General features: G+C 43.0%; 1 protein-coding gene across 1 annotated transcript; it reads right to left on the bottom strand.

Moving 5' to 3' along the window:
- Positions 1-6,934: 6,934 nt before the first annotated feature.
- On the bottom strand, positions 6,935-13,476 carry LOC120801713 (dual specificity protein phosphatase 19-like). The gene is made up of 4 exons (XM_040148901.1): positions 13,254-13,476; positions 11,972-12,018; positions 10,918-11,070; positions 6,935-7,141 (listed from the first exon to the last, which is right to left on the bottom strand). Exons 1-4 carry the CDS (start codon positions 13,474-13,476, stop codon positions 6,935-6,937), a joined length of 630 nt encoding a protein of 209 aa, XP_040004835.1.
- Between the last annotated feature and the right edge of the window lie 3,122 nt (positions 13,477-16,598).

Here is a 16,598-nt window from a genome sequence, read left to right as displayed (position 1 = left end):
TAAAACACCAGCATCAGGTCATGTTCTGGGGACCCACTTTGATCTGACATTACGGGTTACAACCGTGTTGGATAATTAACCAGGCAAAAAATAGAAAGAATGCGACATCTCGGAGTAGTGTTTCAGTCAACTTGCAGAGCAATCAGTCACAACTGGAGTCTATCGTTCAGAGAGCTGCACGGTGTGTATGTCATTTTATTCTTGCAGGCGGTCGTTTGCTACTACTTCTCTATCAAAAGCACAGGCTAAATGGAAAGCTATCCACAGCCTCGCGTGTAAACAGTCTCCAAGTTGTTCCAGATTTAGATCCATACACAGTTAGCCATGAAGGCTGTTATGGCAAATACTCTGCGTTTACTTTGGGTCAGACTCGGAGACAAGAGTTTGTAAATATTGTGTTAATTTGGGAAGCTGTAGGAGGCTCACGCAGCTTTCCCTGATCTATGCTGTTCTAGTCCTCGTTTCCCAAAATCTCTAGAACGAAGGTGGTGAGTGCAAAGTTAGCGCAACCCAAAGAGCCACAACTGATACATTTATAGGCAATAGGTTGAAATAAACCAGAACTATCCCTTAAAATCCAATGGGTTTGTCCTCACGAGAGCAGGAATATTTGTCAGCCGTGTTGGAGTTTCTCCATTTGTTCAAAAGAATTGGTGCAAACAGTTTCTATTATGTCACAAGGGGTTTTTAGCGCTTTTTTCGCTTACATTTAATTTCTTTTCTTCACAAAATGTGCAAGCGAGAGGCTGAGCTTTCCCTCTGAGCAAGTGATGTTGTCAGACAATGTTGCGGGTTAAAAATCATCCAGCCACAACTAAAATGTTGTCAAGTCACAAACATGTTGATACTGAATGCCTCTGAACATAATCCAGTCGGCGATCATGTTGCCACCACAACGTAACTGAGAAAACAATTTAGGAATATATAAATTAATTTATTTCATTTCTCTGAGACAGGGTTCGAAATACACGTCATGTACAAGGAACGGAATAGACCAAAATAAAATGACAGTATGGAAAATGAGTCTCAGTCATCAGCTAAACTTCTACCCCCCATCTAAGCAAACACGCTGAACTTGTTTTAATCAGTTGCTGCCTCATTCCAAACATTGTAACTGCACACCTACAGTACAAACTCACATTTTTGCTGCACACACAATGTAATATGGCAGCCCCATTTAGAACCACAATTTGCTCGCACACAGATTGGAAATGTTTCACAACTGGTTATTGCTAATAAGTTGCAGATAAACCTCCAATTGGCAGGAAGACATTATCTCATTTTGCAAACTCCAACTTACATGTTGTAAATTTGGTGACAGGGGCCCCTGATGTGCCCAACTGTAACACTGGGCTTTTGATATTGTCATCGATAAGAGCCTCGTGCTATTGGAGTACCACTAGGCTCCATACTAGGGCCATGTTTATTTAGTTTGTACATCAATGATCTCCTGTCTGTCTGTGATGATTCAGAAATCCTGATGTACGCAGATGATCCAGATGAACAGTCGGCTCTGTTCACACATCAGCTCAAGCGGACATTACAGGGGACCCTGAGCTAGGGAGCCGGAAGGGTGAGGTCCGCTTAACGTCGGGTCCAACCAATATGGACATTTGAGTTCCCACATACAGCTCCTCCAGGTAATGTTTCGATAAGTTCAGCGTTGCAGGGTTGTATGTGTGAAAGCAGCTGCACACACTCATGGGAGAGATGTCGAACAAGTGGCTGCTAAACTGACTTTGGCGGGTCAGTGAGGGGGCTGATATTATACATATGCAGTATATGGCATAGTGTTGTGTTTAATGATTGAAATTTGTATGTGTTTGGATCTATGATTGAATTCACTTTTTTTATTGCATTTTGAAATAATATTTGTATTAACTGCATTTGTTATATTAGTGTTGGTGTTTACCTGCCCAGGAACTGCGGACCGGAAATTAGTTAGTAGCTAAATCTGGTACAATGCTTCTCTTTTCCTTGTTTGAGATTCATGTGTTTGTGCAAATAAACATAAAGAGCTAAACTAATCTAAACCAAACTAGAATTTGCACTTCTGTTGGAGAACAGACTTTTTTTTATTGTACAATTTTGTAACGTTTATGATATGTATTTTTATATCTAGTGATTTTCGTTCACCAGTTCTACTTCTACTGTTCTCCTGTTCTAACTCTTGCCTGCGGTCTGCAGATGGTAATCGGAGATGGCGAAAACCTAAGAATCTCATTCTACGGAGCAGCTTAAACGATAAAGATTTGAATCTTGAATCTGAAATTCTCTTACCAGGACTTGGGGCTTTTCACAGTGCAGTGATTGGTGGGTCCGCGGACACGCCTCCCGATGCTGCACCTGCTCCTGATTGGATGCTGCAGTCGACTCACTGTTTTGATTGGCTCCAAGGAGTCACCTGAGGGAGGGAGAGGTGGGAAAAGTTTGTTTTAACAACTGCAACCGAGTTTCACAGAAACTCAGTCCATTTTCAAAACTGTAGAGGGGAAATTAAAGGGACCCGCAGCAGCAACTGGAACAGACTGAAAAGAGGAAACACCAGGGAAACAGGAAACTTTGATGTGATGCTGGGAAGACTTCACGGGATTTTCTGTTCACATCTGTAGGAGAAAATTCAATGTTGTGCTCTGAGTAAAATTACAATAAATATGATTAGATGATCTCAATTTCAACATTTATACATTATCGTTAGAAAATACAGTCACTTCCTGTTGCTTCCTGTCTATTACTGGTCATTAGTTTTGACACGAGTAAGAATAAAAGCAGTTAAGAAATGACTGCAGAAAACAAAGAGAATGAAACAAGACGAGTGTGTGTGTGTGTGTGTGTGTGTGTGTGTGTGTGTGTGTGTGTGTGTGTGTGTGTGTGTGTGTGTGTGTGTGTGTGTTTCGTGTGAATTTGTCTCCCTCTGCTGGTCAGTCAGCTGTGTTACACCCGTATATGACTGGTTCACCTAGACAGATCAGTCTGGGTTCACATTGTCCCACATGGTTTATATGGTCTAATCCGGATCTGGATCTGGGTTAGTGTGGGTGATCCTGGGTTAATCTGTGCCCACATGGTTTAAACTGGTTCATTTAAAGGAGCTGCTTTAGTACATTTATGCTGCAGGTCAAACAACTAAAGAGACCAGAGGAGGCAGACCAGAGACTAACAGAGACCAGATCAGAGACTAACAGTCACTAGAAGACACCAAAAAAAGACTAAAGGAGTCCAGAACAGACTAGAGGAGATCCACCTTGAGACCAGAAGACCCAGAAAAGTGGCCAGAGAAGTCCAGAAGACACTAGAGAAGACCAGAAGAGATCAGACTGGAGACCAGAAGTTACCATGCTAGAGACCATAAGAGACTACATAAGGCCAGACCAGAGACCTTACGAGATCTTAAGAGACTATGAGAGACCTGAATCGACTAGAACGGGCCAGAAGTGTCAAGGACTGACACCTGATAAGACTAGAGGAGACCAGAGAGGGGTACAGAAGAAGACAGAAAAGACCAGAAAAGACCAAAAGAGACCAGGACAGAGACTGGAGGAGACTAGAAAAGACCAGACAAGAGACCAGAAGACACCTGAAGAGACCAGAGACCAAAGGAGACCCGGAGCTGCTTCTGTCTGTCTATTGAGAGGTTTTGTTGTGTCCCTTATGATAACAGACAACTGCAGACTTGTGAGGCAAGTTTAGCAGAGTGTGTTCATGTGTGTTGGTGTTTGATACAGTCCATGTGAGTCCACCATGTCCAACACAGCAGCTCTTGTGGTTATAAACAAACCCTCATGGCAACATACGGACCATCTGATTGGTCAGCTGGCAAATTGACTGCTAATTGGTTCTTCATAATCAGTACCAACACTTAGGAGACAATTAAAGATGACTGTGTGGGCGGCTGGAGGAGTGTGTGTTCGTGTGTGTGTGTGTGTGCGTGTGTGTGTGTGTGTTTTATTAATATATTCAGGTCTTTGTTTGTCAAAAGGCTGTTGAGGCAACAAGTAGCACAACACGGGCAGAGCTGAGGGACATGTTGTTTTTTTAAGCCTTCGTCTGACAGAAGCTCTAAAACAGTCTGGATTTTATGAAGCACGTCTTACAGGTCCCCTCGGGACATGTTTCGGGACATTTAAAATCCAGAAACTCAACACATGCAAATATTTTTTCATTTCACAAGTTGAACTGCCGGACACAAGATTTCTCCTACTCCACCGAAATGTTGGAGGTGCTACGGTGCGTTTCCACGTCACGCCTGTGTAAAGTGTTGGGCTGGGCTGTGATTTGGCCCCCACTAGTCGCGATGCTTTCCTAAATGCAGCAGGTGCTGCTTTTGAAAACTCGCGGATAAATGTGAAAACGAACAAATCAGTCTTTCACTATCACTTTAATGGAAAAATTCAAATAGGTTCATTTCCAGATCATTTTGAAAAGTGGAAAAGTGTCCAAACTTTGACCCAGTATTTCATTTCGCTTTATTTTACCTTAACCAGGACGTCTCTTGAGATGCAATGGTTCCTTTACAAGAAGACTTGGCCAAATGTCAGTATAAAATATCAACTGCAATATCGTCTTTGCACGTATAAACGGCTCATAAAACACCAAAACTGTCTGACGGCTACGTATTACATGGACAAACATCAAAATGATGAGGCGACGAATGACAATGAACATGGAAGACATTTAAAAAATTACAAAATCCACGTTCACTGCAAAAGTAAGTTTGCAAGTTTACATTAGAGAGAGCTCGGACAGGTGTGGAGAGGTAGAAAAAATGACCGCCTGACCTGTCACAATCTGAACCGGCGACTCCTCACGTGGCGTCACCGTCACCACCACCATCTTCCTGTCCAGAGCCGAGCAGAAGGAGCCCATCGTCAGCAGAAACCACGGGAGGAGCAGGAGGAAGGAGACTCCAAGCAGACGGAGGACTCTCTGTCTTTGTGTTTTTCTACCTGTTGGAGAGACATCTTCCCCCTGCTTTCATCCACATGCTGCTCAGCACAGCTCTCTCCCACGGTTGTCGTACTCTGGCTCTCTCCCTCCCTCTCTCAGACTCAGAAGTGTATTCAGGTCTCCTGCCCTTTTACGCAGGAGGTTGAAGCCAGGAAAGGACGGTCAGTTTTTGTGTGTGTGTCTCTGTACGTGTGTGTGTGTGTGTGTGTGTGTGTGTGTGTGTGTGTGTGTGTGTGTGTGTTAGATCAGATTTTTTTTTTCAATTTGAATTCCTACTGCAACAGCAGAATTTTACGCCAGTTAAAAGTTTCTAACTGGATTCAGATTGTTTCCAGTTCTAACACTGAATCTCTGCTCACATGTGAACTGACCATTAGCTAAGCCCCACCCTTCTTCTGCTGCTACACCTGTCGGGCTTTTCCCGATGCACTTTATACTGTTAATAGTAGCAGATTTACCATTGAAATTCACAGTCATTTTTAAACCTGAAACAGGATGGGACGCAACATTAATATATCGTTACCTTTTAAGTTGATTTGTTGAACTTGTTATAGGAACAGTTGCGTCTTTCAACGTCCAGCAGTTACAGAGCAACATGATCCTTCATCTGGATCTGGCGTCTGTGTCACCGGATGAATCTAAGTCCAGTTTACCTTCTCTTTTAGCTCTGGTTTTGGTCTCCACCAGCTCCTGAGGGAAACATCTGACTCTTCAGCTGCTAAATGCTCCGCTATGTTCACCAGCTGGTCTCTGACTGGGTCTGTCTGCTGTTTGTTGCTGAGCAGGTAGTGGACAGGGGCTTTTTACAGCTGTTCCTCTGAAAACATCTGCCTGCTGTGGCCGAAAACGACGGTATGAGAGCGGTGAGAGTGAACCAGAGCAGTAAAGCTGTGGTCCGGACGGATAAACAATGATCTGAAACTCATTATAATGCTCTGTGAAGCCGACGGGAGCTGCAGGTTCAGATGATGATTCTCTGTAGCTTCATCACTACCTCTCCTTTTTTTGTAGTCGGCGACCACTGATTTTGCCAACTGAAATGACAACTGACTTCAGCAGATTTTATCAAATGCAGCTGCCTAGTTAATTAAAGTAAAGTTAGCTTCAAGGGCTCTTTAATGTTCTCCAACGAGAATCCTGTAACAGGGTCTTAAATATGAACTAGATGACAACATACATACATGATATTACGCTGACAGATTGACGCTATTGCTACACGTCCAAGGCAAAAAGTGTCCATCCTCAACAGTTGATGATCCATGTAGTGGAAATGAAAACACAGTCTGTGGCTGAAGGAAAAAAAAAAAAGCTGGTTTCATACTTAAAGTAACTTCGGTGAAAAGTTACAGCAAACATTTCTGCTTCTGTCATTGCAGTTTTTATTGATTTTCACGTTTAGAAATAACATTCTGGAGTTTGTGACTGAAACAGTGAAGATGGGGCTAAATGCAGAGGATACATTTCCCCCACAGATATTAATCTAATTTAACAAAACACAGAGATAACTACGAGAACGACAGCACCAAAACACAAGGGAGACGTCATTAATAATAACACGCAAACAAGAGTGTCGTTTGAAGTCAATAATGCCACTTTGTCTCAAAATCTGGACACGTTCGATCAAATCTGCACAGGTACAGCAGCTCCTGCTAGAGGGAAGGAAGAAATGTACATATTTTTTTAATTTAGATGACAAATCCATCCTTTCATTCTAGCTTGTGGTATCTTGAGTCAAGCCTATTTTAAGGAGTCAAAGTGGTATTTCATATCAACCTCACATTCTGACATAATAGATTATTAAACCAAAACAGAACCAGACCCTTTCTTCTCAGTCCAAAAACAGATCCTACACTGTAAAAACCACTAAAAGTTGTTTACTACAATATTTTTTTTTAGTTCTCGGAAAGACTTAAAAATGTTCTTATTAAAATTAAACATATTTTTTTCTTTTACTGTCTAACCCCCATGAACAGTTTCTTTTGATCCTTTAGCATTTGGATCCGTTCATCGTCGGCATTTTGCAGCTCCTGAGTTGGTCAAGGAAGCCGGGGTTAGGTGAGGAGGCGGGTCGAGCTGATTTGACCAATGAGAGGGCTTCATCGAAGGACTGGCCGTCACATGACATCAGGTAGCCGATGACCACGGCCGGTGCCCGGGACACGCCGGCGTTGCAGTGGACCAACACCACTCCTTTCTGAGGGAGAAACAGATGTAAATGTTAATAACTAAAGCAGCATGAATTGGGGGTTTTCTTGGCCACATGAGGGCAGAAGAGCCCCACAAGAAGTTGAAAAACACAGTCCTAACATTATCGACTTATAAAGTTGTCCTGCCTAACGTGTTAGCAAACAGTTGGCTGTTAACATGTCCATCAGATACAGAGCAACGTCATCATCACATTGGAGATGTGTTGGTGTCTGATGCAAGTCCAGTGCTCCCTCTCTTTTAGCTCTGGTTTTGGTCTCCACCAGCTCCTGAGGGAAAACATCTGGCTCTTTAGCTGCTAAATGCTCCACTATGTTCACCAGCTGGTCTCTGACTGTGTCCGCCTGCTGGTTGCTGCTGACCAGGTAGTGGAATGTGGCTTTTTACAGCTGTTTCTCTGAAAACATCTGCCTGCTGCGGCCGATAATAGTGCTATGAGAGCGGTGAGAGTGAACCAAAAAAGTGCATGAGAGACCTGATCTCAACATCATGGAGTCAGTCTGGGACCACATGAAGAGACAGAAGACAGTGAGACAGACTGAATCCACAGAAGAAAGGGGGCAGGTTCTCCAAGATGCTGGAACAACCTACCTGACAAGAACCTGATAAACTGTGTGCAGGTGTACCGAGGAGAACCGGTGCTGGTCTAAAGGCAAAGGGGGTCACAGCGAATACTGATCGGATTTAGGTTTTTTCTCTTCACTACACTTTGTGTGAAGTTAATTGATAAATAAAATCTATTCATGGCATCATTTTTGAAAGCATCCTCACTTCACTCTCAGTGGCTGAAACTTTTCCACAGCTCTGTACATACTTGGAATATTATTGCAGACGCATTAACATGTATGCTGAATTTTAATGTTGTCAAATTTAATCCACAGTGCATCATATTTTATTATCTGATTATATGTTTTACTTGTAAAAAAGTAATTATTTCTTTTGCTGTTAAATAAGTGTCATTGAGTAAAAAATACAATATTTTTCTCTTAAATGTAGTCGAGTAGAAGTATAAAGTAGAATGAAAACAAAATATTCTAGTAAAGTAAAAGCACTTCAAATGTGTGCTTAGGTACAGCACTTTAGGACAAGTACTTAGTTACTTTCCGCCTCTGCTTTGAAACATTAACCTCAAGACACAACAATTTATACCAGGATGTAAACTAACTCGTGAAAAACTTGGCCATGTCCACAGATGCTAAAATTGGGTTCTGCAAATGTTAAAAGCAGGAACATCTCACACATATTTATTTACTTATTTACTTTGGAAATGTCTTTTTACAGACTGCTGTAAAAATCTGGATGTTTTGGAGATAATGACCCAGTTACCCAATGTGTCCATATATTTAAAAAAACAAAAAACAAAAAAAACCCCAACTAATTTACATATTGGCACAAAATATTCCTCAATAAAACATCCACAATTATCTTCCAGGCACCTCTTTCTTTTCTGCGTGCGCTTTTAGAACGATCTAGAATGAAGCACCCAACTTAAACAGGGTATCATTGTGCTTTTAGGAGTCAGCGAGAGGCCATACGAGGCTGTTGTGATACAAACGTAAGTTGCAGTGATGCTGTGCGAACACCAGAGGTCCCTACAGGCCGACGGAACTTCAGCCTGTCGAGCCGAGGTTAAAACCACAACAAGCTCCTCCACTGACGTGCTGTTTAGTTAATAGATGGCTTGTTTGTTGGTGTCTTTGGATCCCCATTAGCTTCTCCATTACAGCCTCTGTTTCCCTTCACGTGGAAGGTTTACACCACAAGCCGTGTCCCAGTTATCAGGCCAAACCACACAGCGGGGCTGCGTTCGCTGCAGCCGGCATCAAACATGTCAGCCTGCTCATCTGACCCCGGGCGGGAACAGAACACGAGAGTTTTTCCAAGAATGTCACAGTTTTCCATGAAGATGAGCAGTTAAAAGAGTCAGGTTTGGCCACTTTTGTAGTTTTTTCTTTTCAACAAAAGCTAAAGAAAAAAACCCGACCCCACACTTTTGTAAGCATTTGATGAGAATACGTGTACCGACAAGAACATTTGGGTGAAACCAAACTTGAAAAAACTGAGTGAAAACAAACCCAAAAAAAAGGTTAAAACCTGAAAATGTAGGTATAAATGGGAATAAAATTGAAAATCTTTTTTGATTTGGAGCTGACCCTAAACTTGGCATAAAAAAAGAAAAAATTGGACAGTAAGTGTATATTCGGATTTTTGCCAGAATCTTAACTTAGAGCTCAGGTTTAGCAAAAAATCCCTGATACGTTGTTTGAATATTCCGATTTACCTCGAATCAGTTCTGGGGTTTCTAGCAAAAGTTTTGGATCCACCTCTTTCTTTTCCGTCTGCATTTTTAGAATAATTTAGAATGATTTTCCTGAGAGATACTTACAAGATACCCCAACTTTGTGAAACCAAATATTGTGACAAAAACCCAACGTTAGGGTTTTGGCCGAAACGTTTGACTTTAAAGGACCCGGGAATTCAGAAAAAAAAAAAACCCTGAAAACTTGAGCAAGGCACGACTCAAAACTCTGAAAACTGAGTCACATGATGCTGTTGTGGTTGTTGCTGTTGTTGTCATGACAGCGTCCGTAGCCGATGCCAGATGGCCTGCTGGGTAATCTGACCTTCCATTTCAAAGTAAAAGCATCAGTTTGATTATCAGGGCTGGAATTTCCACATACACACATAGAACCATATCATACTGAACACACACACACTTCCTGTAATCATACACCCTTATTGGCTGCCAAATGACTTGCTGTCTGTGTGTGTGTGTGTGTGTGTGTGTGTGTGTGTGCGTGTGTGTGCGGTGTCATGTTAAGGTGAGCCGCGGGCTTTGCTGCTAAAAGCTTGTATGACACTGAGATCTGATCTGTGTGCAGTTTAATAAAACATGAGCAAAACTACACATCTATTATTTAAAACAGAGGAGAGGAGGGGAGGAAACAAGGAGAGGAGATGTCGAAACATGTGTCACATGTCAAGACCCTTACGTCTGTGTCCTCCTGCCTGTAATCCCTCGGCATTATGGGAACGTTTCTTGTTGTTTTACGTGATCCGCTCATTTGGTTTCACCTGAGCTACAGCAGCTCTCACCTTCATTATTTGTTTAGTTGTCAGTGGGTTTATTGCTACAGATCCTCTTTCCTGACAGTTGTGTTTATTTGTTAAGTAAATTTATATTTTTTTAAATATCAGGGGAAATATCAGAAATGCTCGGTGCCAGGAGCTTTGAGTGTTATTTTACCTCAGGATATACTGGGTCTGGAGTCTTTTTGATTTTTGGAGAATTGCATGTTGGCACCTTTCAGGCCACAAAGTTTGCGCAGCGGCCGAGCAGCTAACTAGCCCTCTACCCTGCAAACTGACGATGGCGGCGTAATTTTCCCCTCTGAAGGTCTGTTCGGAGGCTGCTTCAGCAAACTGGGGGCGCACACAAGACATGGTATTCATGTCTGTGTAGCAGGCTGTTGTCTGGCACAGTGTGCCTGTCAACAATGCTGACTTTACCGCTTTATGCAAATATGGTTTAAAAAGAAACCATTTGATTGGCTGTATCAAAAAAAATTCTCCGTCTATACATGTCTCTCTTGGTTTCTGTTTTTTTTTTTTTCCAACATCAGTTTCGAGACGTCTCTGTTGAACTCCATCACGACCTGTGACCGATAAGATTTTCTTGGAGCTGGGAAAACTCTCAGATACAGAGACAGGACAGGATGCCTCAGTTTTGATAAGCGATTGATGGTTTCAATAGCGATGCGTTACCTCCCTGCGAGCCTGCTGGATGAAGTCACAGCAGTCCTGGATGTGAAGCAGCAGATCGGCGTCGGGATGATCCAGAATGCTGACGGTCTTATAGATGAACAGGTCAGGGAACACGTTCTCCACACCGAAGGCCACGTTCAGGATGTGAGACACCTGAGGGCGAAGAGGAAGAGGAGGAAGAGAGTTCGTCTTGACAATCCCGCAGTGGCTTTACAGCCACCAAATCAGAATAACAAACAAACAGAATCCCATGGCAGCAACAGTAACATCCAGTCAGTTACACTCTGCTCAGCAGGGCCTTTAGAGGATTTATGTCCTGCTGTTCTTGCTCGGTTTTCACCCCCTTCATTTACAGGCTTACGACAAAGTCACTACATGTTGGAGACTATGTCCACATTAGGCCTTCTAAACTTCATTTTAATTTGATTTTTTCATGTGGAAAAAGCGTTTCTGGGCTGTTCTTCTTGAAACCCCTGAATAACGTGACGACGGCTGAGTCTCTTCTTCTACACCCTCTTTCCAGTTGACGCACGACAAAACTGCATCACAGCCGCCACCTGGTGAGGAGTGAGGCGGGCGGCCGGATGATCGAATCAAAACTCGCTGAGCTGATAAAATCCTTATTTTACAAATCATGGCGCCATCTGACCAAACCAGCGTGAACCCCAGTGAGTGCTTTTACAGATCTAACCGGCTAAATGCGGATGTACTATTAGCTCAGCACGCCATTGTTATTTTTAGAATAAAGTAGGCTTCCCAGAAAAACTACGAATCGGTATGTCACTTGTATTAAACATGTTCTAAACTTTAAAATTGATTGTCAGACTATTGGGGGTTTTTTTTCTTCCTTTTTCTCATTTCCTTTTAGGACAAATCTGATTGAGTTTTTTTTCCCCACCAGCTTTCCCATCATGCTCTAGTTGGTGTAAACAGGAGGTTTGATGTTTCTGTGGCGACAGTGTCTTAGCTAGTTAGGTTTACCTTGAGCCCCGTTTCTGGTGGTACTGCCTTTATTACTGCTTTTACAGTTCAGTAGATTAAAAAAAAAACTCACCTTGTGTTTTCGCAGAGTCCCGAAGTCATGTGCAGCATCTTGAGAACCTGCGCGCACCGAACACACACACACACACACACACACACACACACACACACACACACACACACACACTGTTAGTTACTGTAGTTCAGTATTTGTCTTTGAACTGCTTTGGCATGAGACACTGGACACGGGTTGGACCCAACCAACCCATCAACTCGAACTGCTGCTGGGTGGGTCCATTGTGTAAATTAGTTCAAAACCAATGAACTATGTGAACTAGGAGGGTCACTGTAGCATCACAAGCTAGCATAACTTGTCATTAATTTATTTCTGAACACATGGAGAAATCTTTGTTTCAGAGTTGGTAGTATTCATACAGTTTATAATGACTGGTAACTATTGATTATTCCAACCTAAATGGCCTATTCTACTCATTTAGCCACATATTATTGGAATAAAGTTTTGTTATTTGAGGTATGCTGTGATTTTTTTGTGAAATACAATTCAAAATCTTCAGTATTTACATCCTTATTATAACAGCTCTTATGAAGTTTCAGGTCAGATGTGTCCAGATCTTTCAGTTGAACCTGTAAATATTTAGCCACAACTAACCTCTTTGTAAGATCCAGTGTGTGTGACGCAACCTGCTTTAATTTAGTCATAGGTGAAACTAGGCTGAAGTCTGGAGTCACGAAACGCTGGTTCAACCCAACCACAGACTCAGCTGTGACGTTTCCAACAGAACCTATCTCCATTGGCAGTTTAGCTGTATAGAATCATAACTTCTAAAGGACAGACACAAATTTGGGATCGTTTTCCTGTTGTTGGTCTGGATGACTGCTGGGCCGATTGCAGAGCGGGATCCAGTCTGGGCCAGTTTTACAGCTGGAACTGGGACATCAACTCGTCAGGTGTGAGCTGGAGACACAATAACTCGGAAAAACCAAACAGCAAACAGCTTTCGAGCAGAACCGCAGAGCAGTTTGCTGTGAGTGACAGGTTTATTGCACAGTCCAGCTGAGGAGACGTTTACAAAATTCCCTCTCCTCCAGCTCTTCACAGTCCGTGTTAGAAAGGTCTCTCCATTCAGCCCAACTTGCTCTTTTCACCTGTTTCTTCACCTTTTATGGACAAACTGAATAAAAAATGACTGTAGACAATTTGCTTTTTGATGGAAGAACATTTCTGTTTGGGGGTGTTACCTGAGGAACAGGCCGGTTAGCATCGCTTAATTCTGCTTAACTGCGGTTTCTCTACTTCCGGTTGTTAACTGTCAACACGTGTCGCGTTCACTCACCCAGCAGCAGGTAGGGCTTGACGATGCCGACCCGTAGGTCCCAGGAGGTGTCGGGGACATATCCCAGCGTCTTCTCCGCGGGGGCAGGGTCTTCGACCACGGTGATCGTCGAACCCTTCCAGGTCTCGATGATGCGACGGCCGCTCAGTGAGGTCACACGGGTGCACTGCTTCCTCAGCCGCGTCCGAGAGAAACTCTGGATCTCCTCGGTCAGGGACTGCATGACCAGGCCGGACTGGTCTGAACTAGACTGGAGAGAACCTGGAAGACGAATGAGAGGTAGTTAGATGATGGTTGTGGTACATATCCAGTATGTTAGACGTGTGAGCAACGGTGCAGGATGAGGCGGGACTAAAAAAACGAGAGTTCGCAGCCGCGCTAGCAGCTCTGTGAGGCTGCACTTGTACTTGTACTGCACAGACTGATGCTAACATGCTGACGTTTAGCAGCTACAGTGTTTACCATAGTGTTTACCTTAGATTGGAGTGACAGCGTGCCAACATTTACTCGTTAGCACCAAACACTGCTGAGGCTGATGGAAACGTCATTAGTTTCTTTCGGCTATTTAGTCATAAACAGAAATACTGGACCAATAGAAATTTTGACCTGATGGTGGCGCTGGAGATGAAGTCAGAGGATCATCAAAATCAGAGGGATTCCTCCTCTGGGCAACACGAATGTCTGAACAACACTTCACGGCAATCCATCAAATAGTTTTTGAGATACGTCAGTTCGGAACAAAGTTGATCAACATCTTGATCCTTCAGTGCCCTGAAACTACAGGCCTATTACACAAACTGCCTTTAATGGCTTAGGTTTTGAAAAGAGCCGGTGCCAAACAAGCTGCCTTAGAGGAGCATGATATCCTCTATAAGTCTCAGTCTGGCTTCTGTCTGTTGCCCTTCAATGTAATGACTTCCTGATCCACGCCGACTGCTTCCTGCGCACAGGTGGCGGCCACAAGTTGGAACCACACTGGACATTTCCAACTCGACAGAGGAAAAATCGAGGTTCGTGTTAGTTTTCTCCAGCGTACTGTACGTCACAATCTGACTCTGAATCCGCTTTGTTGGCCAAGTTCTTTTATGTACAGAAAAGGAATTTGACAGTGATTTACAGTAGCTCAAAAAACGTGCACAAAAAAAGTACGTGAAAGAGATAGATACATATATAAATACCGTATATACTAAAACAAGAATATGCAACGACATCCAGGTCAAAATATGGCAGCTCTGACGAGATGACCGGCGAAACAGATATTCACTGTTCGTTTCACGCAGCTAGAACAACACAACAAGCACAGAAATGAGTTCACCAATGTGTCATCAAGTATCAGAAGGGTGATTAAAAAAAACCTGTTTCTTCAGGGGTTCAGCTTTGTGTCCGGTTTGGATCAGAGTGGCTCTGGTTCAGCTGATGGCGAATAGTCCGGTTTTAAACACCAGAAAACCAGATCAGCGTGGAGATCCAGCTCAGTTTTCAGAAAAGAAACACACTCCTCCCCTCACCATCTTCCCTTCCAGAGAAAAACACTGTGGTACAGACCATCCAGTCTGGTCCCGGTTAAGGGCTAAAGGCCAGCTGCTACTGCTGACCAAACCAGGTCCAGGACAACTCTGGTCTTCCCAGCTGTAGTCCTGTAGTCCGTCTTTGCTTCAGCGGAGTGGGTGAAGCGTGAACTGGACCAACTCCGCTGGAGGTGAGGCCGAACTGCTGCCGTGTAACAGGAAACCTGCCGTCCGTCTGCCTGTCACCAGTCCCCTGTAACAGCGACAAATCTACCAAGTACATAACTAATCACACAGACGCACACTAAAGCTGATTCATACAAAAAACAAGTTATTATCTAGCATGATTTAACTGAAAACACGGTTACTAGTAAACAAGCACAATGAGGAAAACATCAAATAACTAGGACACAGACAAACCAATTCTCAATTTGATGTTATCATAAATTAATAAAGTAACACTTTATAATACAGCCAACGATTTACAGTGTCTTTTTTTTGTATTAATGACATACTGACTGGTTCCTACTGGTACAGTGAAGAAAACAAGATTATGGGGAACAAGCGAGTAACAAACAGCAGTTTTCGAGGGAGGGACAGTGTCAGTAAATGCTGGGTACTTACAGGCACAGCAGTGGGAAACAAAATAAATGGCGTTAACAACCTTTTTCTTATTGTTTAATTAAAGAGGGGAAGAGAAAAAAGGCTGAGAACAGCCTCACACTGTATCACAGCCCACATACCTTGTTCTTCCCATGGAATCAAAAGAAGGAAAAAATATTCACAAGGCTCCACATTAAACATTAGCCATGTTTAATCCGCCTGCATCTATTCCATTCTCACAAACATTAGGTACAAAGGTACGTTTGTTTTTATCCAGCTGCTGCAGTGCTGCACCGACATTTACAATGAAGTAGAAGATAAACCCCATTTTATTTTGTATTTTCTCCTGAACGCTGCAATAACCGTTATTAATGAGTGAACCTACGACATGTATTTTACGTTACACAGTAAGAATAAGGTACGAGAGCTGTAATATCACGCGTCAGATGCCGTTAACACCTCAGTTTCCAAGCCTTATTTCTCCTGTAACTACATTTGAGTACCAGCAGGATCCTGTGAGTATTTTATCCGCACCTGATTCATGCATCATAAATTTACAATTAATAATAACGGCAGGGTGTTGACCAGGGTATTGGTGAGGAAACGGACAGGATATCAATGGGCTTATTGGTGATGGACGTAGTTCCCGGTGAGGTCCACTAGATGGAGCCGCATCCCTGCTTTTACGAGCCGTTGAAGACTTAAACTCAGGAGAAACTGTGTCTGACGAAGCTGATAAACCTCATATTTACTCACATTGGTAAATTTAGTGAATGATTGTATAAAAACAGAATGAAACGTTTCTCTCATTCTCATAATAATAATAAAGTTTATTTGTGTGGCACATGTGAAAACGTTCGTAATAACAGCTGTCTCTGGTGTGAAGTTTTCTGGTGTAACAATTTCTAATTCTGAAAACACACACACACACACACACACACACACACACAGGTGCAGCCCAGCGTGAGCATGAATGGCGTATGCCACAGTGTTCTGCTTTTGGAGGCTCCATCTCACCGCACATTCCTGCTCCACAGAGGATGAGCCCTTTGGATTTAACAGGCTCCGGTGCGAACGAAGTGTTCGTCGGAAGGTCGAACGTTGTCTGAAGCGACCGACAAGTCCCACCTTCACGACCTCTTCCCGCCACAACTGGCCAGGTGTGGCATGAAAGTTGGCAGGGTTTGCGTTTGTCTCTCAAGCTCCCTTTTTTCATTCTTTAAAGACCACTTCT

The sequence above is a fragment of the Xiphias gladius genome, chromosome 16 (genome assembly GCF_016859285.1).
Source record: "Xiphias gladius isolate SHS-SW01 ecotype Sanya breed wild chromosome 16, ASM1685928v1, whole genome shotgun sequence".
Classification (NCBI taxonomy): domain Eukaryota; kingdom Metazoa; phylum Chordata; class Actinopteri; order Istiophoriformes; family Xiphiidae; genus Xiphias; species Xiphias gladius.
Note: the sequence above shows the minus strand (reverse complement) of the source record. Positions and strands in the feature narration are given on the sequence as shown.